This window comes from Neofelis nebulosa, chromosome 7, assembly GCF_028018385.1.
Source record: "Neofelis nebulosa isolate mNeoNeb1 chromosome 7, mNeoNeb1.pri, whole genome shotgun sequence".
Classification (NCBI taxonomy): domain Eukaryota; kingdom Metazoa; phylum Chordata; class Mammalia; order Carnivora; family Felidae; genus Neofelis; species Neofelis nebulosa.
Window position 1 is genome coordinate 63,658,485 of NC_080788.1, and position 26,878 is coordinate 63,685,362.

Consider the following 26,878-nt stretch of genomic DNA (forward strand, 5'->3'; position numbering starts at 1 on the left):
AAGCAAGGAAGGGGCCACAAGCCAAGAAATGAAGGTGACTTCTGGTAGGACAATGAAACAGATTTTACCCTGCAGCTTCCAGATGCAACACAACCTTGCAGACTCATTGATTTTAGATTCCTGACCTCTAGACCTATAAAAGAGCAAAATCGTGTTGTTTTAGGTGTTTAAGTTTGTGGTGATTTGTTACAGCAGCAATAGGAAGCTAATACAACCCTCTAATTGGTCTCCCCATTTCCTGCCTTGTCCTTCCACAGTGCATTCTCCACACCACAGATAGGGGGTGGGGTGGGAATCTTTTAAAATGTGAATTAAGTTGTCACTGTCCTCTTTAAAACTTCCTTAACAAGAAGCTTCTCTTGGGGCTCCTGGGTGGCTCAGTTAAGCATCTGATTCTTGATTTCATCTCAGATCATGATCTCACAGTTCATGAGTTCAAGCCCCATGTCGGGCTCTACGCTGCCAGTACAGAGTCTGCTTGGGATCCTCTCTCTCTCTCCCTCTCTCTGTTCCTCCCCTGCTCTCTCTCTCAAAATATATAAACTTAAAAAAAAAGTTTTTAAAGCGGTGCCTGGGGAGACTGAAGCCTGCTTTGGGTTCTGTGTCTCCCTCTCTCTCTGCCTCTGTCCCACTTGTACTGTCTCTCTCTCTCTCTCTCTCTCTCTCTCTCAAAAATGAATAAACATTAACATTTTTTTTTAAACCAAGAAGCTTCTCTTTGTGCTTGCAACAAAATCCAAAATTACACGGCCATAGGCCCTATGTGAGCTGGTCACCTGCAATCTCTCCAACCTCTCCATATTTGTTCACTCCTCCTTGTGCATATAGAGCAATTTGCTCCCCTGTTGGGGCTTCTGTTCTAGCCATTTCCTGTGTCTGAAACACTCTGTCCCCAGATCTTTGAATGGCTGCTCCCTTTAGCTTTTAGGTCAAAGTTCTCCGCTAAGAGATTTCCCTGACCCCAACCTCACTCTCATTTGTATCACCCTAGTGAGTTGTCTTCACAGCACTCAGCATCTGAAGCTATTCTTACTTATTTCCTGCCTATTCTTTGAACCCAAGTTCCAGGAAACCAGGAACTTAGTTTATCTTGCTGAATCCCCATCCCCTACAACAGTGTTTGGCACAGGCAGGAGGCCCTCAGTAAAACCCCCTTGCATGATTAAATGCTTGACTTCACAGAGGGCCTAGGGTTCAAATTGGCTCCTGGCAGAACTGGGGCCTGATATGCAGGTCTTCTGACTGAATCCAGAGGTAAAACCAAGACTGGGCTCCAGTCCCTCATGCTAGAGTTGGGGTCAGCCTTTAGGGCCACCCAGCGGGGTCAGAGTAGAGGGAGAGTTCAGAGACCACCGTGGGAATTTATTATAATGATGACAATGATAATGGAAACAACAATAAAAAAACAGCTAATGCTTATCGGGCACTTTCTGGGTGTCAGGCACTATTTCAGGTAAATTCCAATAAAGTCATTTACTCTTCACAACCATGCTGTGAATTGGATACCATTATTACAAGCTGAGGGAACTGAAGCACTGAACTGTCATGTAATTTGCTCAACATACACTGAATATACAAAACTACGCGTTTCCATCAAATCCCTCTTCCACGCTCCCTCACATCCACACCACGACCGGACCGAGAACGCCCCGTCTCTGAAAACCCCGACTGCTCCAGGGCCCCGTGGGTGGTTCCTCTCCTGGGAAGGAGGGGGCGTCCCAGAGCGCAGGCGCGGGCGGAGGGAGGGGCGAGGACAGAGGCAGGGATTGGTGGAAGAGAGTTGAAACTTAATAGCGGAAGTCCCGCCCAGCCTGGGTGAAACTTCCGGCTCCAGTTCCTTGGGTCTTATGCTGACGCAGGGGAGCTAGCGGCGCCGGGATGGTGCTGCTGGAGAGCGAGCAGGTAAAGCCACAGCTGTCTGGCCGAGGGATGGATGTAGTTTGGGGCTTAGCTCGGGGCCTCTGTCTCCTGCTGCGGGAGGGACTAGGACTTGACGGGGAGAGGATTTGGGACTGCTTAACAGGGCCTGGCTTATGTTCCAGTTCCTGACGGAGCTGACCAGACTCTTCCAGAAGTGCCGGTTGTCGGGCAGCGTGTTCATCACCTTGAAGAAGTGTAAGCAGCTGTCCACGCGGCAGGGCCAGAAAGAAGCTGGGAAGCCGAGTGATGCCCCGGCGGGGGTGCCAGGTGTTCCCAGTTTCCGGAGCCGAGGGCGGAGTCCGTTTGCCGCGCATCCCCTCCGTCCCCTACCTTCCTTTTCCTGTTGTGTGCACTTTCAGGGCTGGGGGACGGGAGCATTAGGGATTGTGGTGCGTGCGACCCCCGGCACTTAGCCACCCAAACTGGTTCTGGTTACAGTGTGCCCCAAATAGAGCTTTTTTTTTTTGGTCAAGGATTCCAATTCCCGCCGTTAGTGAGATTTAAGCTGGTTTTCTGTTACTGTGTTCCCGTCGTGGGAGTAGCAAGTAGTTTCCCAAGGTTTGGCCAAGCTGTTGGTGATAGCAGATGATGTAGTTATCAGAACTAGAGCAGTGGAGGTGAATTACGTATCGTCTTCCTATGCCTTCCATACTCACTTTTTGTCTGCCTGTTAACGTCTGTGGCTGTGTTCATCAGGATGTATTTTTCATGCAGATGACGGTCGAACGAAACCCATTCCAAGGAAAGGTTCTGTGGAGGGCTTTGAGCCCTCCGACAACAAGTGTCTGTTAAGAGCTACTGATGGGAAAAAGAAGATCAGCACCGTGGTGAGTTGGATTCATGATACTACAGTTTTGGAGTTAGAAGACTTGAACCTCACTGAGGATGGGGCATAGCTGAAGCAGGTTTTTGTTTTTAAGGTTTGTAAGGGTTTAGCTCTCCCGCTGTTTTGGGATCGGGGCCTTCTTTTAATACCTTAGTAGTAGGAAATTCAAGAACAAAATTAAATTTGAAAAGTCAAACGCTTATTCTACTGAAGTTTTTGTGGAAATAAAATTAGCAGATCGGTCCTTACTCATAGTGGCATTGTAAGGAGGAATTGGCATAAATATTTGATGCCTAATTCCCTTACCGTGTTGGGCCTTCAGTGAACAGTTTCTTGGTACCAGATGATTTTACTTGTAAGCTGATTATTCCCTTGTGTTTGTGGTTGACATAGCAAATATGTAGCAACAAGACTTCCTGGATTCTGAATGAATTACTTCTTTCCTTTGCTGGGGCAGAACCACAGTGCCCTTTAATTACATCAGTATAGGGTCCTTACTAGAATGTAGACCATAACTGGTTGATAAATTTCCCTTTGTCAGTTATCTTGAGAGGACTTTTATAGTAATGCAAACTTGTGGATTTAAAAAATAAACTCGGGTATCATGAAACGCGAAAACTTTAGGAATCTTCAGAAGTAGAATTTCTCTTGTGTTGGCTTGCATTTTGTTTAAATAGGCCTGAATTAATGGAAGTAGGTTTAACATAAGGTGGGGAGGAAGTAGTTTAAATGTAATTTGCACAAAAGATTAAAACAAAGTTCTCTGACATCTCTAGAATCCAGGAAGAAAGTTGGTGCCACGTGTGTAAGAAACTTCAGAGGGAGGAGCATAGCTTCCTTAGGAGCCCCCTTCTACCTCTTTCTCGTCTTGGTACAATTCTCAGGTGGAAAAAAGTACAGAGCTGCTTTGCTTCTTCCTCTGGCAGAGTAGAGTAGGAAAACAGCCATTGGTGTATTATGACCCCTAAAATTGGAAGGAGATTTTTTCGAGATTACGATGTTACGTTGTTTTCAAGAGGTTTTGTTTTAAGATGTTATGTTGTTTTCAAGAGTTGTTGCCTAGGGTGAGACAGAGGATTCTTATATGAGTAATAAGGGTGGACCTTTTTTTTTTTTTCCCCCTTCCCCTTTCCAGGTGAGCTCCAAAGAAGTGAACAAGTTCCAGATGGTGAGTTTCTGGTGTACCCTATATGCCCTTTCTCAGGGCAAGGGTGAGCACAAATTGAACAGTGGGTTAAGTATGATATTTCTTACGTTTTGTCAGTAGGTTGAGTGAAACTGCCAGGCTCTGAATTTTACTTTCAACACCGATGTTGTCTTCCGTTTTAGTTTTTTAAGGTAGATGTTGCTTTCCGCTTCAGATTTGTTCTCTGTAGTATAGTTAAACAAGAAGTTGCCTGCAATTTCCTCTTTTGGCTTAAAAAATGTCAGGAGCTGCTGTCACGTGAGAGAGAGTGTTTTCCTCTCACACCATTTTTCCGTAGTATACACGTGTCCCGTGGTCGTCGGTGCTTTATCAAGTAGGTAGGCTTTCTGATACTGACTACCCTGAATTCATTATGGAAATGAGGCAGCTGCTCCACCAATTTGCAACTCTTCCCACTAAGTGGGCGCTGTGTGTCTTTTAGGCTTACTCCAACCTACTGAGAGCTAACATGGATGGGCTGAAGAAGAGGGACAAAAAGAGCAAGAGTAAGAAGAGCAAAGCAGCACAGTGAAGGGCACCAGGTTTCCTGCTTTCACCAACTAACCGCCGAACTACTAGTTTTCCTTTGGTTTTTACTTTGGGCCGCAGAGCTAGGTTTCTGGTTCCCCTGTAGTAACTTTTCCTGGGAGATTAGGGTCATTTTGGGTGGAAGAAGGGCTGCAGTGTTTACAGGGTAGTTGTAAGAAGCCAAGTGTATTTTAGCATTGGCTAATTGGTCCGTGTTGCATGGTTGTATGTCCCCGGGTCATAAAGTCTCTGTAGCTCTCTATGTGAAGAACAATGGATCATTAAACTTCTGTTTATCCATACTGACCATATCTTATTTATTACTTTTCCCACCCCCTATTAATAGTCTGTGGCAATGATTACTCACCTGTGTTCTAGGTTATTGGAATTAAAACCTGACAGTTTTATAAAAAGTTGTGCTATCTCATGGGTAGTCTTCCCAACGGGCCGTATAATTTAACATCATGGTTCCTTTGGCAAATTTGAATGGGTTCTCATAGCCAAATGAGACTTTGCTTAATTGCCTTAAAGATAAACATATTACAGAATAGCAGGAATAACGATTCCAAGTTAAAAATGGTATCGGATTTCTGGAAGCCCTTTGGTTTGGACATTTTCTGGGGAGGGGAAAAAGAATATTTAATTTTTTCAAGAGAGCAAGTTGCATGATGGGTTATTGGACAACCTCTCTTTATCAGATTTCTTAATGTTTACCTACATCCAAAGGAAAAATTGTGTAAAAATTCCAGAATAGTTAAGTGTTACAGTTGTTTCAGGTGTACAGTATAGTGATTCAGCAATTCTGTACATGACTTAGTGCTCATCAGGATAAGTGAAGTCTTAATCCCCTTCACCTGTTTCACCCCTCCCCTGACCCCAACTTGCCCCTATCAGTTTGTTCTCTGTAGTTAAGAGTCTGTTTTTTGGTTTGTCCCTTTTTTTTGCTTGTGGTGTTTCTTAAATTCTGCACCTGAAATCATATGGTATAGGTCTTTCTCTGATTTCACTTAGCATTATACTCTCTAGATCCAACCATGTTGTTGCAAATGGCAAGATTTCACTCTTTTTTGTAACCAGTACTCCATTGTGTATGTATCTACCTCTGCTTTATCCATTCATCTATCCATCGGACACTTGGGCTACTTCCATAATTTGGCTATTTTAAGTAATGCTTCAGTAAACCTAGGGGTGCATGTATCTTTTTGAATTGGTGTTTTGTGTTCTTTGGGTAAATAGTAGTGGAATTACTGAATCATATGGTAGTTCTATTTTTTAGTTTTTTGAGTAACCTCCATACTGGTTTCCACAGTGGCTGTACCAGTTTGCCTTCCCACCAACAGTGCAGGAGGGTTCCTTTTACTCCACATCCTTGCCAGCACTTGTTTCTTGTGTTTTTGATTTTAGCCATTCTGACAGGTGGGAAGTGGTATATCTCATTGTGATTTTCATTTGCATTTCTTTGATGATGAGTGATGTTGAGCATTTTTTATGCGTCTGTTGACCATCTGTATGTCTTCTTTAGAGAAATGTCTGTTCATGTCTTATGCCCATTTTTAATTGGGCTCTTGTTTTGGTGTTGAGTTATAAAAGTTCTTTATGTATTTTGGATACTAACCCTTTATTGGATATGTCATTTACAAATATCCTGTTCGGTAGATTGTCTTAGTTTTGTTAATTAAAAAAAAATTTTTTTTAATGTTTATTTATTTTGAGGGAGGGAGAGACAGAGTGCGAGTGGGGGCCAGGGGGGTAGGGGAGAGGAAGAGAGACACAGAATCCGAAGAAGGCTCCAGGGTCCGAGCTGTCAGCACAGAGCCCCATGCAAGGCTGGAACTCACAAACCACAAGATCATGACCTGAACCGAAGTTGGATGCTTAACTGACTGAACCACCCAGGTGCCTCTAGTTTTGTTATTTTTTTTTACCTATGCAGAAGCTTTTTATTTTGATGTAGTCTCAATAGTTTATTTTTGCTTTTGTTTCCCTTGCCTCGGGGGGACATATCTAGAAAAATGTTGCTACAGCCGATGCCAGAGAAATGACTAGTTGTGGTCTCATCTAGGACTTTTATGGTTTGAGGTGTCATAATTAAGGTCTTTAATACATTTTGAATTTGTTTTTGTGTAGGATGTAAGAGAGTGGTCTACTTTTCTCAACACCATTTGTTGAAGACACTTTTTCCCATTGCATATTCTTGCTTCCTTTGTCAAAAATTGACTATGTAAGCATTAAGCATGGTTTTATTTCTGGACTATTTTATTCCATTGATCTCTATTTTTGTATCTGCACTGTACTGTTATGATTACTACACCTTTGTAAGTGTATCTTGAGATCTGGGATTGTGATATGTCCACTTTTTTATTTTTCACAGTTGCTTTGGCTATTATGGGGTCTTTTGTGGTTCTATACAATTTTAGGATTGTTCCAGTTCTGTGGAAAATGCTGTTGGTATTTTGATAGAGATGGCATTGAATCTGTAGATTGCTTTGGGTAGTGTGGACATCTTTGTTCTTCCAATCCATAGGCATGGAATGTCTTTTCATTTGTGTCGTCTTCAATTGCTTTCATCAGTGTTTTATAGTTTTCAGAGTATAGTTCTTTCATCTCCTTGGTTAAGTTTATTCATAAGTATTTTGTTGTTGATGGAGTTGTAAATGGGATTGTTTTCTTAGCTTCTCTTTTCTGCTACTTCATTGTTAGTGTATAGAAATGCAGTGGATTTCTGTATATTGATTTTGTATCTTGTGACCTTACTGAACTCATTAATCAGTTCTAGTAGTTTTTTGGTGGGGCCTTTAGGGTTTTCTATATGTAGTAGTTAATGACATCTGCAAGTAGTGAATAAAGTTGTACTTACTTCTTACCAGTTTGGATGCTTTTTATTTCTTTTTTTACCTGGTTGCTGTGACTAGGACTTCCAGTACAAAGTTGACTAAAAGTGGTGAGAGCTTTTCTTTTTCCTGATCTCAGAGGAGATCTCACTTTTTCACTATTGAGAATGATGTTTGCTGTGGGTTTTTCAGGTATGATTCTTATTATGTCGAGATATGTTCCCTCTAAGCCTAGTCTGTTGAGGATTTTTATCATGAGTGGATGTTGTACTTTGTCAAATACATTTTCTGCATCTATTGAAATGATATGGTTTTTATCCATTCTCTTGATGTATCATTTGATCATTGATTAATTTGTGAATGCCGAGCCACTCCTGCATCCCAGGAACAAATCCCACTTAATTGTGGTGAATGTTGGTTTTAAATGTATTGTTAGATTCAGTTTGCTAGTATCTTGTTGAGGATTTTTACATCTTGTGTTTTCACAGATTTTACAGAGATACTGGCCTGTAGTTCTTTTTGTAATGTCTTTATTTGGTTTTGGTATCAGAGTAATGTTGGCCTCATAGAATGAATTTGAAAGCGTACCTCCCTCATTTATTTTTTGCAATAGTCTGAGAAGAATTGGTATTAACCCTTCTTTAAATGTTTGGTAGAATTTACCTGTGAAATCCTCTTGAGAGTTTTTTGATTACTGATTCAATTTCATTGCTGGTAATTGGTCTGTTCAAATTCTTAAATTTTTTTTTTTTCAACGTTTTTTATTTATTTTTGGGACAGAGAGAGACAGAGCATGAACGGGGGAGGGGCAGAGAGAGAGGGAGACACAGAATCGGAAACAGGCTCCAGGCTCCGAGCCATCAGCCCAGAGCCTGACGCGGGGCTCGAACTCATGGACCACGAGATCGTGACCTGGCTGAAGTCAGACGCTTAACCGACTGCGCCACCCAGGCGCCCCGGTCTGTTCAAATTCTTTATTCCTGATTCAGTTTTGGGAGGTTATGTGTTTCTAGAAATGTACCCATTTCTTTTAGGTTGTCTTAATTTGTTGGCATGTAGTTTTCATATTATAATCCTTTTTTATTTCTGTGGTGTCAGCTGTTATTTCTCCTCTTTTTTTTGATTGGAGTCTTTCTTTGATGAGTCTGGCTAAATGATATCAATTTTGTTATCTTTTCAAAGAACCAGCTCCTAGTTTCATTGATCTTTTCTATCGTGTTAGTTTCTATTTGGTTTATGTTTGCTCTAATCTTTATTATCTCCTTCCTTCTACTGGTTTTGGGTTTTCCTTTTTCCCCTAGTTTCTTTAGGTGTAAGGTTAGGTTGAGATTTTTCTTGATGTAGACCTGTATTGGTATAAACTTACCTCTTAGAACAGCTTTTGCCCACACCAAAGATTTTGGACCATTGTATTTTCACTTTGATTTGTCTCTGTGTATCTTTGATTTCTTGGTTGAGCCATTCATTGTTTAGTAGCATGTTATTTAACTTCCCTGTGTTTTATGCTCTTTCCAGACTTTTTCTTGTGGTTGATTGAGTTCTAGTTTCTTAGCACTGTGGTTGGAAAAAGATACATGGTATAATTTGTTTCTTGAGGCTTGTTTGTGGCCTAATATGTGATCTGTTCTGGAGAGTGTTCCATGTGTACGTGAACAGAATGTTTATTTTGCTGCTCTAGGATGGAATGTTATGAATATATGTTAGATCTATCTTACCCAGTGTATCATTCAAAACCAGTTTCCTTGCTGATTTTGTCTTATCTACCCGTTGATGTAAGTGGGGTGTTAAAGTACCCTATTATTATTGTATTACTATCGATTACTTCCTTTGTTATTACCTGCTTTTTATGTATTTGGGTGCTATCATGTTGGGTGCATAAATATTTACAATGGTGACATCTTGTTGGATTGTCCCCTTTATTATTATGTGGTGTTTTTGTCTCATTACAGTCTTTGTTTTAAGGTCTGTTTTGTCCAACATGAGGATTGCAACCCCAGCTTTCTATTTCCATTTGCATAAGTGCTTTTCCATCCCTTCACTTTTATCTGGAGGTGCCTTTAAGACAGAACTGTCTTGTAGGCAGCATATAGATGGGCCTTGCCTTTTCATCCATTCTGTCACCCCATGTCTTTTTTAACTTAATTTTTTTTTTTTTTAACATTTATTTATTTTTGAGACAGAGAGAGACAGAGCATGAACAGGGGAGGGGCAGAGAGAGAGGGAGACACAAATCTGAAACAGGCTCCAGGCTCTGAGCTGTCAGCACAGAGCCCGATGCGGGGCTCGAACTCACGGACCGTGAGATCATGACCTGAGCCGAAGTCGGACGCTTAACCGACCGAGCCACCCAGGCGCCCCTAAATTTTTTTTTTTTTTAATGTTTAGTTTTGAGAGAGAGAGCACATGCACAAGCAGGGGAGGGACAGAGGATCTGAAGCAGGCCCTGAACTGACAGCCTGATGTACTGCTCGAATTCAGGAACCATGAGATCATGACCTAGAGATCATGACCTAAGCTGAAGTCAGACACTTAAAAAGAAAAGGGGCCCCTGGGTGGCTTAGTTAAGTTTATTTGAGAGATAGTGTGTGCACACTTGAGGTGTAGGGGAGTTACAGAGAGAGGGGGAGAGAATCCCAAGCAGGCTCCTTGCTCGGTACAGAGAGCCCAGTGGAAGAGCTCCATCTCACAAACCATGAGATCGTAACCTGAGCCAAGATCAAGAGTTGGACACTTAATTGAATGAGCCACCCAGGTGCCCCAACACCCTGTGTCTTTTGATTGGAGCCTGTAGTCCATTTACAAAGTAATTATTGATAGGTATGTACTTACTGCCATTTTGTCACTTGTTTTATGGTTGATTTTGTACTTTCTTAATCTCCTCTCACGGTTTGCTGGCTTTCCTTAGACATATTCTTTTTTCTACTTTTTGCCTATTACTGGTTTTTGATTTGTGGTTACCATTAGGTTAGTAGTTAGTATCTCATTTCTTGTGCATATAGCAATCTATATTAAGTTGTTGTTCACTTAAGTTTGAACCCATTGTTTACTCCTCTCCCCACATTCTAGGTATTTGGGATATACTTTACATCCTTTTATTTTGTGAATCCCTTTACTAATTTTTATAGATAAACTTAATTTTATGCTTTTGTGCTTTCTACTTTTCTTCTGTCTATATGGTCTTTCCTTTCCACTGAGTCCCCTTTAACACATCTTGTAGGGCTGGTTTAGTGGTCATGAATTCCTTTAGCTTTTGTTTGAGAAACTCTCTCTCTCCTTCTATTCTGAAGGATAGGCTTGCTGGATAGAGTATTTGTGGCTGCAGGTTTTCTTTCAGCACTTTGAATATATCATGTCCCTCCTTCTGGCCTGCAAAGCTTTTGGTGAAAAATTAGCCAGTAGCCTTACAGGGTTTCCCTTGTATGTAACTGTTTTCTCTTGTACATTACTTTTTGGCTGTTTTAATTACTACATTTCTTGGTGTGGACCTTTTTGGGGTGGTTTGGGCATAGTCATGTGCTTAGTCATTAGGATTAAGAAAAAAAGTGGCTGTTTTCTTGTGTTCTAGCTCCACAAAACCTTCAGTGTGAATGGATTTGCAATTTAAAAGCAGCAGATATATGAAAGCATTTATTATATTCAAAAAGATAAATTTATATATTACACATTAAAAACTTACAAAGCTCAACTTTGTGGGACACCTTCTTAGAATGTAAAGTTTAAATTACAGTGAATGTACAACATTTCATAGTATAAGCTCCTGTCTTTCAACAAGATAATGACCATTCTTTAGGATTAAAATAAAATTCTGTAGTAGTCATCTCTGTAGCTATACAGGAATAACACAGATACCCTGCAAAAGAGAAAAGGTAGGATCAATATAATGGGTGAAGAACAAAGTTAATAACAAATTTAGAATGCTTAGTGTAAGGCTAGTCATTGAAAAAACTAAGTTTTACAGAAGTGGTGATGGGCAAGGGTCTGTAGTATAGGATCCTACATAAGGGGGACACCATGCCTTTTAAGCAGCTGGTAACGAATGACTGGCATTCTGACATGAGGACATCTACAGCACAGCAGTCACAGCATTTCCCTTTCATTTAGACATTCGTAGGAGTTACCTGGGTGATGTAGATTCGAAGTGGGATTGCTACCCCTGGGACTGCTGGGTTTTGTTATTGACAAATCATGACTGATTCATAGTCCTGAGCAAGCCTTACTGGTTATCAGGTGCCATTCCAACATAATCGCTTATCAGCCATCACAACTCGACAAGACAATAAAATATGCCATTTCGAAATCCCTCCTTGAGTTTTAACCCACACTGAAACCTGCAATACCTAAGTGGTAACTTACTTTTTTTCTACTTTGATGTTATAAATTTCATCGCAGACTAATTTGAGGTATCTTTGCTTTGGCAGGCGGGACAGCAGCTGCTTCACAGTTGTATTAAATGCCTGTTCATCAGCATCCCACTAGGAAAACATAGATAAGACTTAATGACAGGTCCTAGTGTTTATTCACTGGCTTTTTCTGGGTCACTAATGAAATGCCAATGCCATTTAAGTGTACTGCAAAAAATCACTTACAGATAAAACTGGTGGGAGATTGTTGGGGTTTTTCCTTTGAAGCACCGATTTTTCTGTACAAGACTCCTTTTTAGATCCTGCTGAGCAATGCCGTAGTGTGCTACGTGACTTTAGACCAGTTATTACTGATTTATTTTGTGTAAAATGCAAATAACACCTCTGTGTGCATCCATTTGAGTGGAGCATAAAGCAGTAACTGCCAGCACAGTGGTATATGCTTATTTACAAGATGACAAGAGAAAAATGTATCAAATGTTACTTTGGGGGCAAAGTTCATTTTTTTCATCTAATTTAATCTGTGACTAAACACAGAGTTGACAAAAAAGTATTCTTTGATAGGATGTTAAAAAAAAATCACCTGCAGCTATGATTGAAGTTTGTTACCTTAAGAATGCTTATTCAGGGGCACCTGGGTGGCTTAGTCAGTTAAGCCTCCAGCTTCACCTCAGGTCATGATCTCACTGTTCATGGGTTTGAGCCCGATGTCGGGGTCTGTGCTGACAGCTCAGCGCCTGAAGCCTGCTTCAGGTTCTGTGACTCCCTCTTTCTGCCCCTCCCCCACTCGTGCTCTCTCAAAATAATATACATTTGAAGAAATGCTTATTCAACTTTTTAGAAGTTTTAGGCTATTTGATATTAAAGGCTACTTATAAAAAAAACTTTTTTGGGGGTACCTGGGTGGCTCAGTCCATTGAGCATCTGACTCTTGATTTTGGCTCAGGTCATGATCTCACTGTGAAATCAAGCCCGCATCAGGCTTCGAGTTGGCAGTGCACAGCCTGCTTAGGATTCTCTCCCTGTCCCTGATTGTGCTCTCTCTCTCAAAAAATAAATAAAAGTGTTTTTTACTTTTTTAATTCCAGTATGGTTAACATACAGTATTAGTTTCGGGTATATAATATAGTGATTTAACGTTTCTATACATATTCCATGCTCATCATGGTAAGTGTACTCTATCCCCTTCACCGATTGTACCTATCCACCCCTTGTCTGGTAACCATCAGTTCTCTTAACTAGAGAGTGTTCCTTAGTCTTCTTTTTTTTCCCTTATTTGCTTTGTTTCTTAAATTCAACATATGAATGAAATCATGAAATTTGTCTTTCTCTGGTTTATTCCATTTAGCTATCTTATTGTAGTTTTGATTTGCATTTCCCTGATGATGGGTGATGTTGAGCATCTTTCCATGTGTCTGTTGGCCATCTGTATGTCTTTGGAAAAATGTCTATTTGGGTCCTATGTCCATTTTTAAATCAGATTGTTTTTAGTGCTACCTATAAAAACTTACACACACTTAATTCTTGACTTAATTTTTATAAAAATACATAGTTCTAGTTCTACAAATAAGCTTTCCTAGTTGTAACGAAGGTCTGAGACAGCATTGTATGGAGGTTAAGAGTATAGATTTTACTGGTCTGTCTAGGTTCAAATTCTGTCTCTGCTAATTACTAGTAGGTTGACCTCGAGTAAGGTATTTTATATTTCTGGGCACCTGGGTGGTTCAGTGGGTTGAGGGTCTGACTCTTGATTTTGGCACAGGTCATGAGCCCAGAATCGTGGGATTGAGCCCCAGGTTGGGCTCCATGCTAAGTGTGGAAACCTGCTTAAGATTCTCTGCCCCTCTCCCCTGCTTGTGTGCTCTCTCTCAAAAAAAAAATTTTTTTTTAAAGATACTTAATATCTCTTCTTTCATTCACCATAAAATGTAAAATGCTGATTTTTATTTATATAATGGGTTAACAGTACCTATCTCGAGTTTGTTATGATTAAGGGAGTTAATATTTGAAAAATGCTTGGGAATGCAAGCTGGTGTACCCACTCTGGAAAACAGTATGGAGGTTCCTCAAAAAACTAAAAATAGAACTATCCTATGACCCAGCAATTGCACTACTACGCATTTATCCATGGGATACAGGTGTGCTGTTTCAAAGGGACACATGCACCCCCATGTTTATAGCAGCACTACTGACAGTAGCCCAAGTATAGAAAGAGCCCAAATGTCCATCGATGGATGAATGGATAAAGAAGACGTGGTATGTGCGCGCGCGCACACACACACACACAATAGAGTATCACTTGGCAATAAAAAAGAATGAAATCTGGCCATTTGCAACTATGTGGATGGAACTGGAAGGTATTATGCTAAGTGAAATTAGTCAGAGAAAGACAAAAATCATATGACTTGACACATATGAGGACTTTAAGAGACAAAACCGATGAACATAAGGGAAGGGAAATAAGGAGGGGGACAAAACAGAAGAGACTCATATGGAGAACAAACTGAGGGTTACTGGAGGGGTTGTGGGGCAGAGGGATGGGCTAAATGGGTGAGGGGCATTAAGGAATCTACTCCTGAAATCATTGTTTCACTATATGCTAATTTGGATGTAAATTTTTAAAAAATTAAAAAAAAATCATGCTTAGAGCAAGGCCTGCTAGAGCCTGATACACAGTAAAAATATGAGGTGTGCAGTAAAAATACAGGGTGTTGAAATATTCTCTGAAATTTAAAAGAAAGTCACTAGAAAAGTATGATTCTCTCAAAATCTGATTCAGTAATATATATGTCACATAAAAGAACAATGTTATTGAATTTTGTTTTGGCAAATTAACACCCAAACTTCGGAATTTTAAAGGCCATAATGCACAAGAGTTCATCTTGCTTACCTCTAATGATAAAAACTGTAGGATGGTTTCTTTGGGTAGATCCACCTGTCGATACATGAAAATGTAGGTTATCTGTCAAGGAACCCAAGGCAGCACATACTGCCTGACAATGGTGTTGTTTGGAGGGAGCAACATGAATAGGGTTGGCAGAGTCTGGGACATGACTATGCTATAAAATAAAGCACCCTTAGATGAACCATGCAACGGTAAGAGGTCAGCACTGGAAAACGAATATCTCTGGTCCTCACATGTTACACCCCAGAAGCTTGCTGCTACTTTCTGCACTCAGTATATTTTTAAAGAGGCAAAGGTCTGAAACATTTTAGGAAAATGGTGATTTTGTTTTTATTCCCCCTGCCCCGCCATCTTTCAGAGGAAGAAAACAGGAGAAACAAACACAGAACCTTCAGTTTTCTCCCCAGTTTTTACAGATTTAGATTGCATGTGGTTCATATCAGTGATAAAAGGCCTGGATCCCAATACTGTGCACACTGAGCATAAATGGCCTGACCTCTGAGGAAACAACTTTAAAAACAGGACAATTCTCAAAATGTTAAAGAAAGAGACTTACAGCCAGAATTTCAATTTCACTGCTTTTCTGATGTAAGTTGGCAAGGGAGGTCTGAAGTCGGGTTTGTACCTAAAACAAGAAAACCTGTCAGAATTCAGAAGCTGCCAACCCAAACCATCTTTCTTGCCATTTTATTTCTTATTGTAGGAAACCATCCATCACGAGTGACAAACTAAGGCCTAGAAGGGCTCCCAAAGATTAAGGACTGTTCTCAACCCACCCCGGAAAGATGAGTGCTTAGTCTATCCTGATCTCAGGGGAAATGAGATTTTATAGTCTGTTTTGATAATTTAATGCTCCACCTACTTAGTTGTTTAGCATTAAGCTCAGGGCACTAAAACTGTGCGTGGGAGCAGGAGGATTTTATTATTAAGCTACATTTGGAAAAAGAAGAAGGTGACAGCAGTGAGGACACGGAACTCAAGGGGGCTGAAAGCAACAGAAAGATGTGAAAATGCGTCACCATCCAACATCCTGAGAAACAGCCAGGAGAGCATAGCAAAATGAGGTCATCTTTTATATTTGTCTAAACGCATTTCTACATAATGACTGTTCTGTAACACTCACTTCCCAAGTTAGGCCAGTGTCCTGACCGGGCTCATGAGTGTGAGGACTGCCCTTATTTCTTTCCCCTACCTATTTAAATCCATCAGGGATTCCCTCCAGGAGGCCTTGGTCTATCATCCGTGCAGACACTGCTCTCCACCCCGCCCCTGTGTCTGTATGTAGCACACTCCTAACACTCCTATTCAGTGTGCCTAATGCAGCATTCTGTTACTTTTCCTCTGTTGGTCTCCCAACTGTATCCTGCATATGCTTCTAAGGTTTTATAAACTCTGAGGAGTGGGACATGCCATATGTCTTTTAAATTTTACATGGTATTTCACACCAAATCCGGCATATAGGAGATAGCAAAAACATGTATGCAGACAGAAACCTGCCCCAAGTCTTGGAACAGATCTCATGTGCTTTGTTATTCAGAACAAAACCCAACCCTTTCTGCCATTAGACATAGACCAGAAAGTCTTTGTTTAGATCTAATAACTCTAACAGTAGGTGCTTCTAGGTGCCCACAACATACACGGATGCCTCTTTGGAGGGCAAATGGGGCAGAATCCTAACACCAGAGATGGCTCTGAGTTGATGAATTTTCAGAAGCCACCAAGTTACGGACGTGAGGAGGAAAATATTTCCAGGAAACTCTGTTTCTTAACTTCCTTTCCTATTTTCTTCCTCCTTTGTAGCTTACACGAGAAAGCTGAGGGAACTGTGTACCTGAGTTTCATACCGCCTCCTAGTGCTGGCTGACAGCTTCTCTGGGGCGATCACACTCACAATGGGAACAACAGCGGCTCCATGGATTTCAAACAAACCTGAAACAGAGAGTTTCAGAATGTATGGTCTTAACTGATCCCACCCACTTTCTGTAACACACCACGGAGATGGCAGGGATATTCGTAGAAGCTGCCCTGGTGTCATTCTATGGGCTAGGTTCTGTCTGCGCTTGGTTTTCCATCTCTAAAACTACCTGCACTTGACCTGGAGGAGCCCAGAACCCTGATGCTTTTGTCAAAATTACCAGGCTTCTCTCCTCAAGTGGGAGGTGGGATAGAAGATGACTAAGGCACAGGGAGGCTATATTTGTCACCAAAACCTGGTGACCTTAAGGAGAAAAAAAAAAAATCACACTTAACTATCCCTCAAATTCTAAATTCCTGAAAGTATTTGAAAACCGACAGTGGCAGAAAGTCAATGCTAGCAGAAACAAACCAAAAAGACCCAGTTCTGTTAAAAGCCAAATAAGTCGTCTTGTGGACAATGCTCGGGACATTGCTTTTTCAGTAAGGTTGGTAGATGTGGTGAAACTAAAGATTTAACTATCACCACTGTTCCTCTTGGCTTTCAGGAAAACAAAATGGATGCACAGTGTCTTTCTCAAGGGATTTCAACATATTATTCTTCAATCTTCTGTGTGGGGAAGATTTCCAGGAAAATTACCCATATTTAATCTGTACAATAAACCGAGCCAAAGGAAGATTAAACCAGTTGTGAAAATAAGACAGTAAGACAGGGATGTATTAGGATCAGAGGAATCACCAGACTTCCCATCTTTTTCTAGGATGTGGGTTTCAAAGCACAGAGAAAAATTCCAGCTGGTACATTTAACAGTATATGTTACTTTCAAGATATATTTCTGATGCAGCAAGGAGGCAGCACAGTCATTAGTGCTTACCGCAAACGTGCACGCACACACACAGCACGATTATGTTCAGATCATAATTAGTAAATACCTGAAGCATTAGAAAATGACCCCTTCAGATTTTGCACTGCAAGATTATCGGAAGCTTCTCTAAAAACAAACAAAAACAATTACAAAACAGTCAATAAAGCAAAACACAGATAAAGTGAGCCATTTTTTCTATTAAGTGTAAAAACTAAATGGTGGTTATTAGTGGAAGGAAAATAACAAAACTTGAACTTAATTTTGCGTTTGGTCAACAGCAAGTAAAAATTATAAAGGATGTCATTTCAGATTAACAAATGTCTAAAGACAACCTTTTGATGTATTCAGCTATGTCTGAAATCCTGGCTCAACATAAGAAGCTAATTTCAATGAAATATAATGGGCGTTCTTTCCGCCCCCCTCACAATACAAGGAAACATTAGCAATGGCATGCCCCACCTTTATTATGGCAGCAACCTTGGTGATCTCCCACAGGAGAACATTTAGTAAACAAGGAGATTCTTTCAAAAGCTGTGAATGGACATTCTTTTAAAGACTGAATTAGTTTATAGCCTTTGAGAGACATAATAGTTCTCTCGGGGAAAACATGGAAGTAATCACGCACATGGAAGAAAGATTTTAAACCTTTCCCTGCTAAAACTGAATCCCATCTGGCCTTTTAAGTGTCTTAATGTTCACCTGTACTATTAATTAGTTGAGTATTTTATGCTTTCTAAACCTCTATTTTTTAAAATCCATAATTCTAATATCTGGTGACTTCCAGAACATTATATGCCTTCAGAGAAAGCGTGATGGTGAACTTATTCAAGCTAGGTGCAGATGGGAATTTATTCAAGCAGGGTGAGGGAAGGAGAAGAGAGTAAGAATGTTTATCTTATAGAAGCCAGGATTTTTCACCGTTGGCACTATTGACATTCGGGGCCAGATAACTCTTGGTTGGTGGTCTGGGCGGTCAGTCCCATGTACTGTAGAAGCAGCAGCACCCCTGATCCCTCCTAGATACTAGCAGCACCCCCCAGTTCTAACAACCAGAAATGTCTGCAAACAGTGCCAAGTGTCCCCTACTTGAGAATCACTGATAGAAGCCAAAAAAGGTATTTCTGATTATGAGCATATATGTAAAAGTTACACATTTATTTAAAAAAAAAAAAAAGCCTTAAGAAAATTAGGATCCCTTGTAATCCCACTAACCAGAAATAACTACAATTAAAAATTTGGTACGTCATTCCAGCCTATACATGGACTGTGTATTTTGATTGAGAAAAATAGGATCGTATATGTTGTCTATGGACATCCTTCCATGTCAATAAATTCAGCTTTACTAGAATCAACATTTTAAAAAAAATTTTGTTTTTAAGTAAACTCTGTGTCCAATATGGGGCTCAAACTCATAATCCTGAGATCAAGAGTCACATGTTCTTTTGACTGAGCCAGTCAGGCCTGGCCCCTAGAATCATCATTTTTGAAGGCTGCATAGCATTTCACTATATTACTATAATCCAAACAATCTTCTAGAATGGATTTTGTGATACTATAAGTGAGAGATTTCTCAGCGTGTGGTCCAGGGACCTCTGGAGGCCCCTGAGACCCTTTCAGAGGTCTGTAAGGTCAAGACAATTTTCACCACAATCCTAAAATGTTACTTCTCTCTTTTTTTTATGCTCATCCTCTCACAAGTGTGTCCTGGAATTTTCCAGAGACTGTATGATGGGTGATAGCACAACCGACTGAATGCAGAAGCAGATGACAATCTAGTTTTTTCTATCAAAGTGTTAATGCATTTTTTTCCCATTTTTGTCTCTTTATCTGTAAAAAGATGAAAGTGTTGCTCTTCTTAAATTTCTTTGGTTTTGGAAAATAGTTATTTTTCATTAAAATATGTCATTTAGATTAGCATGTAATAGGTTTATTTAAAAAAATATTTTTAAAATATTCATTTTAATTCTACCAAATTACTAATAGATGCAACCCACATAAACAACATTCTTTGATGCCCTCAAATAATTTTTAAGGGGCTTCTAAGGCCAAAAAGTTTCGAACTGCTGTTATAAACAATGCCTTGATAGACATCTTTCACGTACCCCCATGGGATAATTTTTGCTATAAATTCCTGAAAGTAGTATTAATGGGTCTTTCTTTTTAATTTTTAAGGTTCTTAACTTTGTTAAATTCCTATCCAGAGAGTTGAGCCAGTGTACATTTAATATGAGATCTTTTCCCAGAATATATTAGATCTTTCAAATATATTGACAAAATACTACCAAAATTTGCTGCATAACAGACCAAGTAAGATAATTCTGGCTCCTGAGGACTTTCAAACTGATAAAGCATTCTCTGACACGTTACGAGAAAGGAACACTGAAAGTAGGATTAGTCTTATACAGGGGATCATATACTTCAACTCTTGAGTTCTTCAGAAGCAACAGAATGGTCCATTAAAAGTTATCCTGATGAATCTTTATTTCCCAAAAGGATCAAATTGATTTTTCTAAAAAAGGCATGGAAGTTCTACAGGTATCACAGCTGGTTTTCTGGGCCTTTGTTACCTGATAGTCCTTTCATCACTGACTTTAGTCCTGAGTTTCTGCACAACATAGTCTATAAGATCAGACTCCAGCACGCATTTCTCTGTTTGCCTTTCCTTCTCAAAAGACTTAACCTTAAAAAGAATGAAATAGATCCATCAATTTCTGAAGCCAATTGGCTGAACCCGAGTACAAAATGAAGTCAACAGTTCAGGTTGGTGGTTCTCGACCAGAGGCAATTTTGCTCACCACAGGACAGCTGGCGATGTTTGGAGACAAGTTTTGGTTGTGACATCTATAGAGGGTGCTACTAACATCTTGGGGAGAGAGGCCTGGGATGCTGTTCAACATCCTACAGTGCCCAGAACAGCAGCCCCCATAATTATCTGGCCCCAAACGTCACTGTGGCTTTGAGAAACTCTGGTATAGACTAGAAAAGCTTATCACTGGTGATAGAGTTTAAAAGGGGGGTGGGAGGGGGCAAGACTAACCAGCTCCTATTTCATTTCTTTCACATTTTCTTCCCCTTAAATATCCCCTGGTCAGTCACCAAGTTTCCACCCCCTCCCCAACCCCCATTCCAAACCTAAGTCCTGTCATCCCATTTTTTTATGATACCTTTCATCTTCACTGGCCATGGAGTAGCCTTGGCTTAGAATAGCTTTATATTGTTCGCACTGCTATCCCTGTCTTCAGTTTCCCCTCACTCCATTCCATGCTACACGTACCTGCAGATTAATGTTTTTCACATACAACTCTGATGTCCCCTTCTGTAGAAAATAGATGCTCTGGAGGCCCCTGAGACAGGTCTCGAGCTGCTACATAAAATCTAAATTCCTCGGTGGGCATTTTGCTCCCCGTGATCTAGCTAAAACCAGTCTCTCCTGAAGTACCCCTTCTTTGCAATGCTTCTGCTTCATCCAAAGTAGACTTATTCAGGATAATACCACAATAGTTCTTTGCTGGACTCCCTCTGACTTTGGAACAGGCGGGTCAAAGAATTACCATAACTTTGCTATTCCTTATGCTTAAAAGGTCCTTTCAGCACGTACCTATATGCTACCCATCCATGAGGGTCCAGCATAAACCCCACCTCTACCCTGAAGACTTCTCTGCTACTTCTGAAGTCCTCTCCCGGGTGGTGATGAACCCTCATAGAATGTTCTCTGTAGGACTCTAATGGCATTTAGCATTTTCTAACTCATAATCGTGCACAAATGTGTTATGTTCCCTACCAGATTATAGGATACCTCACAGGAGGGCCTGAGGCTTAAATGTCACTGTATCCTTTAAGATCTTAAATTCCATCCCTTCTACACTGTTAATACTTAAAATGTATTTGTTGACTGGGTGAATGAAGTGATGTCTTGCCCTTCAAATATGAAGGTGATACAAGATTGGAAAGAGCTGGACAGGCTGAAACAATGTTCTAGAATGAACAAGATCACATTTAATGGAGATAAATACGACGTCCTGTAATTGAAGCCTTCATTGTAGGTGGCCAGCCAGACATGGTGATAACTGTTAAAAGGCCAATGAATTTTAGCTGATAAGTTCAGTATAAGCCCAAGAGCCACAGGGTTGCTAAGAGGTCACTAGTAAGCTCCATTAGGAGAAATATGGTATCTGGATTGAGGGAGGTCAGAGAGCATTCTCATTTAGTCAGAATATGCTTAGAGTGCTGTGTAGAATTCTATGATCACATTTAAAGACAGACATTAAGCAAGCGTGTCTAGGGGAGCTTAACTAGGAGGGTCAAGGATCTGGGAAATCATGTTAAGAGAAATGGCTTAAGTAACCAGAATGTTTAAGCCAGAAAAGAGGGAGAGCCTGGGTAGCTCAGTTGGTTAAGCATCCGACCCTGGCTCAGTTCATGATCTCACAGTTTGTGGGTTCGAGCCCCACATCAGACTCTGTGCTGACAGCTCAGAGCCCGGAGCCTGCTTTGGATTCTGTGTTTTCCTCTCTCTGCCTCTCCCTGACTCGTACTCTGTCTCTCTCTGTCTTTCTCAAAGATAAATAAACGTTAAAAAAATTTTTTTTACACCAGCAATGAGGATAGAGTGGCATGGCAGTCTCTGGTCTCCTAGAATTTATTTGAAGGTAGTTGAGAGAAGGAGGAAGAATTAGACTGGCTATTGCGACTACTCAAGAAGACAGAACTAAGACCATTGAGCGTTAGATTTTGGGAAGGAGACTAATTCAGGTTTTTAAAATTTGCTCAGCATTACAGCACTGTCTTATGACACGAGTTACCCAGCAAAGGCTTGATGGTCATCTCTCGGTACTACTGCAGGAGCAATCGCTACTCTGGAAGAGGCCTGATGAGTAGTTCTTAAGGGCATTTCTAATTTTGACGGGGCGCCTGGGTGGCTCAGTCGGTTAAGTGTCCGACTTCAGCTCAGGTCATGATCTCATAGTCCGTGAGTTCGAGCCCCGCGTCGGGCTCTGTGCTGACAGCTCAGAGCCTGGAGCCTGCTTCGGATTCTGTGTCTCCCCCTCTCTCTGACCCTCCCCCGTTCATGCTCTGTCTCTGTCTCAAAAATAAACATTAAAAAAAATAAAGATAGGGGCGCCTGGGTGGCGCAGTCGGTTAAGCGTCCGACTTCAGCCAGGTCACGATCTCACGGTCCGTGAGTTCGAGCCCCGCATCAGGGGCTCGATGGCTCTGGGCTGATGGCTCAGAGCCTGGAGCCTGTTTCCGATTCTGTGTCTCCCTCTCTCTCTGTCCCTCCCCCGTTCATGCTCTGTCTCTCTCTGTCCCAAAAATAAATAAAAACGTGGAAAAAAAAAATTAAAAAAAAAAAAAAAAAGATAAAAAAAAAATAATTTTGTGACTAACCAGCAGACTAGTAGTGGGGACTTGCAAATCTTCCCTAAAAGGATAAACTACTCCAAGAACTGCCTTCCTGCCTTCAACAGTTAGAAAACCCGACAAAACACATAAGATTTTTCAGACATTAGACAGCAAGCAACAACTCTTTCTCAAAAATAAACCTAAAAAAAATTTTTTTTTAACTTTTAAACTTTGTTTTTATTGTTCATTTTTGAGAGATAGAGACAGAGCACAAGTGGGAGAGGGGCAGAGAGAGGGAGACACAGAATCCAAAGCAGGCTCCAGGCGCTAAGCTGTCAGCACAGAGTCTGATGTGAGGCTTGAACTCAGGAACGATGAGATCATGACCTGAGCCAAAGTCAGATGCTCAACCGACTGAGCCACCCAGGCGATACTGCCTTATTAGTAATGGGTCAACTCAGAGCTAAACGCGGCCGTGGTCTGCCCTAACAAAGCTTAACACCCAGCCTGGAAAGGATCAAACAATTCAAGTATTTTAACTATACCCCAGAACAAAGCCCAGCAGTATTTCCAAAAATGTAAAATTCATAATGTCCACAACCAATCCAAAATTACTAGGCATGCAAGGTGGCAAGAAAATAGGACTCACAGCAAGGAGAAACGACAGAAACAGAGAAATGTCTCAGAAATTATGGAATTAGTAGACAGATACCTTAGAATGACTGTTTTAAATCTTATAAAAAATATAAAGGCAACAAAAACCATAAGAGAGAAATGGAAGACCTAAAGATCCAAATATAACTTATAAAGATGGAAAAATACAATATCCGAAATAAGAAATGCAGTGGGATTAATAGCATGTAAGATATTGCAGAAAGATCAGTGAATGATCCAGAATAAAGCATGGGGGGGGGGGGGGGGGACAAAACAAAGAGAGACTTAATGAGGTGTGGGGCAATATCAGATAATTAACATACTGTAATTGGAGTCCTAGAAGTAAAAGAGGAAAAGGGACAGAAAAATATTTGAGGAAATAATGTCTGAAAATTTTCTAAATTTCATGAGAACTACAAATCTACAGTTCAAAGAAGTCCTATCTACGAATACCAAGTATTAGAATATAGAGAATACCACACTGAGGTAAACCATATTCAAAATGCAGAAAACCAGTGACAAATGAAAATCTTATAAGCTGCCAGAAGATAAAAAAAAAATCATATTCAGAGGATCAAAGCAGACTTTAACAGAAACGGCGATCAGCTCAGAAGACAGTAAAACACCTCTTCAAAGTGCAAAATGAAAAAAATGTAAATGTTGAATTTTATATCTAGCAAAAACATCTTTCAAAAATGAGGGTGAAGACTTTCTCAGACCAATAACAACTGAGACAACTCATGACCAGCACACCTGCATGGACCAGAAATATTAAAGGAAATTCTTCAGGCAGAAGGAAAATGAAATCAGAATGATGTCTTCCTCAACAAAGGAATCAGTAGTACAAGAGATGGTAACTATGTGGGTAAATATAAAAGACATTTCCCCCCTTATTTTAAAAACCTCTCTAAAAAAACCCAAAACAAAAACCTCTTTAAAAAATAACTAATTAAAGCCAAAATAGTAACAATGTATTGTGGACTTTACAATATATGTAAGAAAAATATTTGGCAACAACAGCACAAAGAATGAGAGAAGGGAAATGGAAGTATTCTTATAAGGTTCTTACACGATAAGAGAAAGGCATATAACATTTTTTGAAGGTAGAATGTGTTAAGTTAAAGGTGTATGTATATTGCAAACCCTAGAGAGGTCACAAAAACAGTCTCACCAAAAACGAGTAATGGTCAGTAAAATAGTAGATATCAACCTAAAAAGAAGGCATGAAAAGACAAAAATGGAAAAAAGGAACAGATGGAATAATCAGAAAACAAATAGTAAAATGGCAGATTTAAACCCAACCATTTCGCTAACTGCATTACAAATTAATGTCTAACAATTCCAATTAAAAGGCAGGAATTGTCAGAGTGGATAAAAAGGCACAACTCAACTGCTGACTGTCTCTAAGAAGCCCACTTCAAGACAGAGGATGGAAACAGATATGTCATGCAAACACTAACTAAAAGACCTCAGAATAAGAAGTATTATCAGGGATAAAGAACATTTCATAATGATAAAGAGGTCAATTCATCAAACATATAAAATTCTAAATGTGCATTCACCAAATCACAGAGCTTCAAAATGCAAAAACTGATAAAACTTTTGGAGAAATGGATAAATCTACAATGATAGCTGGAAATTTCAATACTCCTCTCTCAGTAACTGATTGAACATGTAGACAAAATGATTAGTAAAGATACAGAACACTTGGGCAACATCATCATCTAATGTGACCTGATATTTATCAAACACTCCTCCTAACAATGCAGAATACACATTCTTTTCAAGTGTACATGAAACATCACAGTAACAGACCATTGTTTTACTTTAAACCATGACTCAGTAAAATTAAAAGGACTGAAATCATATAGAATATGTATGTTCTTTGATCGCAAAGGAATTAAATCATTAGAAATCCTTAAAGAAAGATAGCTGGAAAATACCCAAATATCTGGAAGTAACCCGTGGATCAAAGAAGAAATAACCAAAGAAATTAGAAAGTATTCTGAACTATTTTTTTTTTTTAACATTTATTTATTTTTGGGACAGAGAGAGACAGAGCATGAACGGGGGAGGGGCAGAGAGAGAGGGAGACACAGAATTGGAAGCAGGCTCCAGGCTCTGAGCCGTCAGCCCAGAGCCCGATGCAGTACTCGAACCCACGGACTGCGAGATCGTGACCTGAGCTGAAGTCGGACGCTTAACCGACTGAGCCACCCAGGCGCCCCAGAAAGTATCCTGAACTATTAAAAAAATAAAAATATCCGACTCTTGATCTCAGCTCAGATCTTGATCTCAGGATTGTGAGCTGAAGCCAGGCATTGGGCTCCATGCTGGATGTGAAGCCTACTTAAAAAAAAAAAAAAAATTCTGAACTAAATGAAAATAAATCATATGACTTCACTCATATGAGGACTTTAAGAGACAAAACAGGGGTGCCTGGGTGGCTCAGTCGGTTGAGCGTCCGACTTCGGACGCTTTTATCCCACATATAAAAATGTGTGGGATGCAACTAATGCAGTACTTAGAGTGAAATTAATTGCATTAAATAGTTCTACTTAGAAAAGTAAAATCTAAAATCAGTGGTCCAAGCCAGGTGCTTTTGTTTTTTTTAAATGCAAAGACTCAGATAGGATTTTAGGCTTTGCAGGCCAAACAATGTCTCTGTCACATACTATTTCTTTTTCTTTTTTTTAAACAAAGAGTGTAAAAAAAATTTGTAGCTCACAGGCCATACAAAATAGGCTGTGTGCCAGATGTGGCCTATGGGCTGCAGTTTACCCCTAACCTAAAGTTCTAGGGCGCCTGGGTGGTGCAGTCGGTTAAGTGTCCGACTTCAGCCAGGTCACGATCTCGCGGTCCGTGAGTTCGAGCCCCGCGTCAGGCTCTGGGCTGATGGCTCGGAGCCTGGAGCCTGTTTCCGATTCTGTGTCTCCCTCTCTCTCTGCCCCTCCCCCGTTCATGCTCTGTCTCTCTCTGTCCCAAAAATAAATAAAAAACGTTGAAAAAAAATTTTTTTAAAAAAAATAAAGTTCTATCTGAAGAAACTAGAAATGGAATAAACTAAATCCAAAATGTGCAGAATGAAGAGTGGAAATCAATAGAATAGAAAACAAATGAACACAAAATAGGGAAAAATCAATAACATAAAAACACTGGTTTTCTGAAAATACAAATAAGATTGATAAACCTCTAGTCAGGCTAGGGTTTTTTTTACCTCACCAGTGGTTAAAAAAAGAAAAAGTGTGGGCGGGTTGGGGGGTAAGACAAATTACCAATATCAAGAATGAAAGGGGATTATTACTGCATATCCCACAGACAGCGACAGAAAATATAGGAAAATTTAGATGAAATGGAAACATTCTGGGAAAGATCTACACTACCAAAAGTCACTCATTCAGAAACAGGCAACCAGAATAGCTCTCTATCAAGGCCCACATGACTCTACTGGGGAATCTGACCAGATATTTGAGGATGAAATAATACCAATTCTACACAAAATCTTCCACAAAGTGGAAGAGGAGAGAACACTGTCTAATTCATT

The 26,878-nt window shown here is 40.2% G+C and overlaps 2 protein-coding genes across 9 annotated transcripts in view; one reads left to right on the forward strand and one right to left on the reverse strand.

Moving 5' to 3' along the window:
• The first annotated feature begins 1,776 nt into the window (after positions 1-1,776).
• On the forward strand, positions 1,777-4,760 carry SRP14 (signal recognition particle 14). The gene is made up of 5 exons (XM_058738226.1): positions 1,777-1,902; positions 2,043-2,115; positions 2,635-2,747; positions 3,882-3,914; positions 4,375-4,760. The coding sequence occupies exons 1-5, from the start codon at positions 1,879-1,881 to the stop codon at positions 4,462-4,464; spliced, it is 333 nt and encodes a 110-aa protein (XP_058594209.1). The 5' UTR covers positions 1,777-1,878; the 3' UTR covers positions 4,465-4,760.
• Positions 4,761-10,905: 6,145 nt separating this feature from the next.
• EIF2AK4 (eukaryotic translation initiation factor 2 alpha kinase 4) overlaps positions 10,906-26,878 on the reverse strand; it is a 100,138-nt gene continuing 84,165 nt past the window's right edge. For 6 of the 8 annotated variants that reach the window (XM_058738228.1, XM_058738227.1, XM_058738230.1 and 3 more), the window contains 7 exons: positions 19,905-20,017; positions 17,405-17,463; positions 16,389-16,486; positions 15,114-15,182; positions 14,543-14,587; positions 11,645-11,763; positions 10,906-11,141 (listed from right to left, as the gene is read on the reverse strand). In XM_058738228.1, coding sequence (XP_058594211.1) covers positions 11,084-11,141; positions 11,645-11,763; positions 14,543-14,587; positions 15,114-15,182; positions 16,389-16,486; positions 17,405-17,463; positions 19,905-20,017 — 561 coding nt within the window. In that variant the 3' untranslated portion in view covers positions 10,906-11,083. Of the gene's footprint in view, positions 11,142-11,644; positions 11,764-14,542; positions 14,588-15,113; positions 15,183-16,388; positions 16,487-17,404; positions 17,464-19,904; positions 20,018-26,878 lie in introns of those variants that run through there. The other 2 variants (XR_009264226.1, XM_058738232.1) reach the window with 2 other exon arrangements.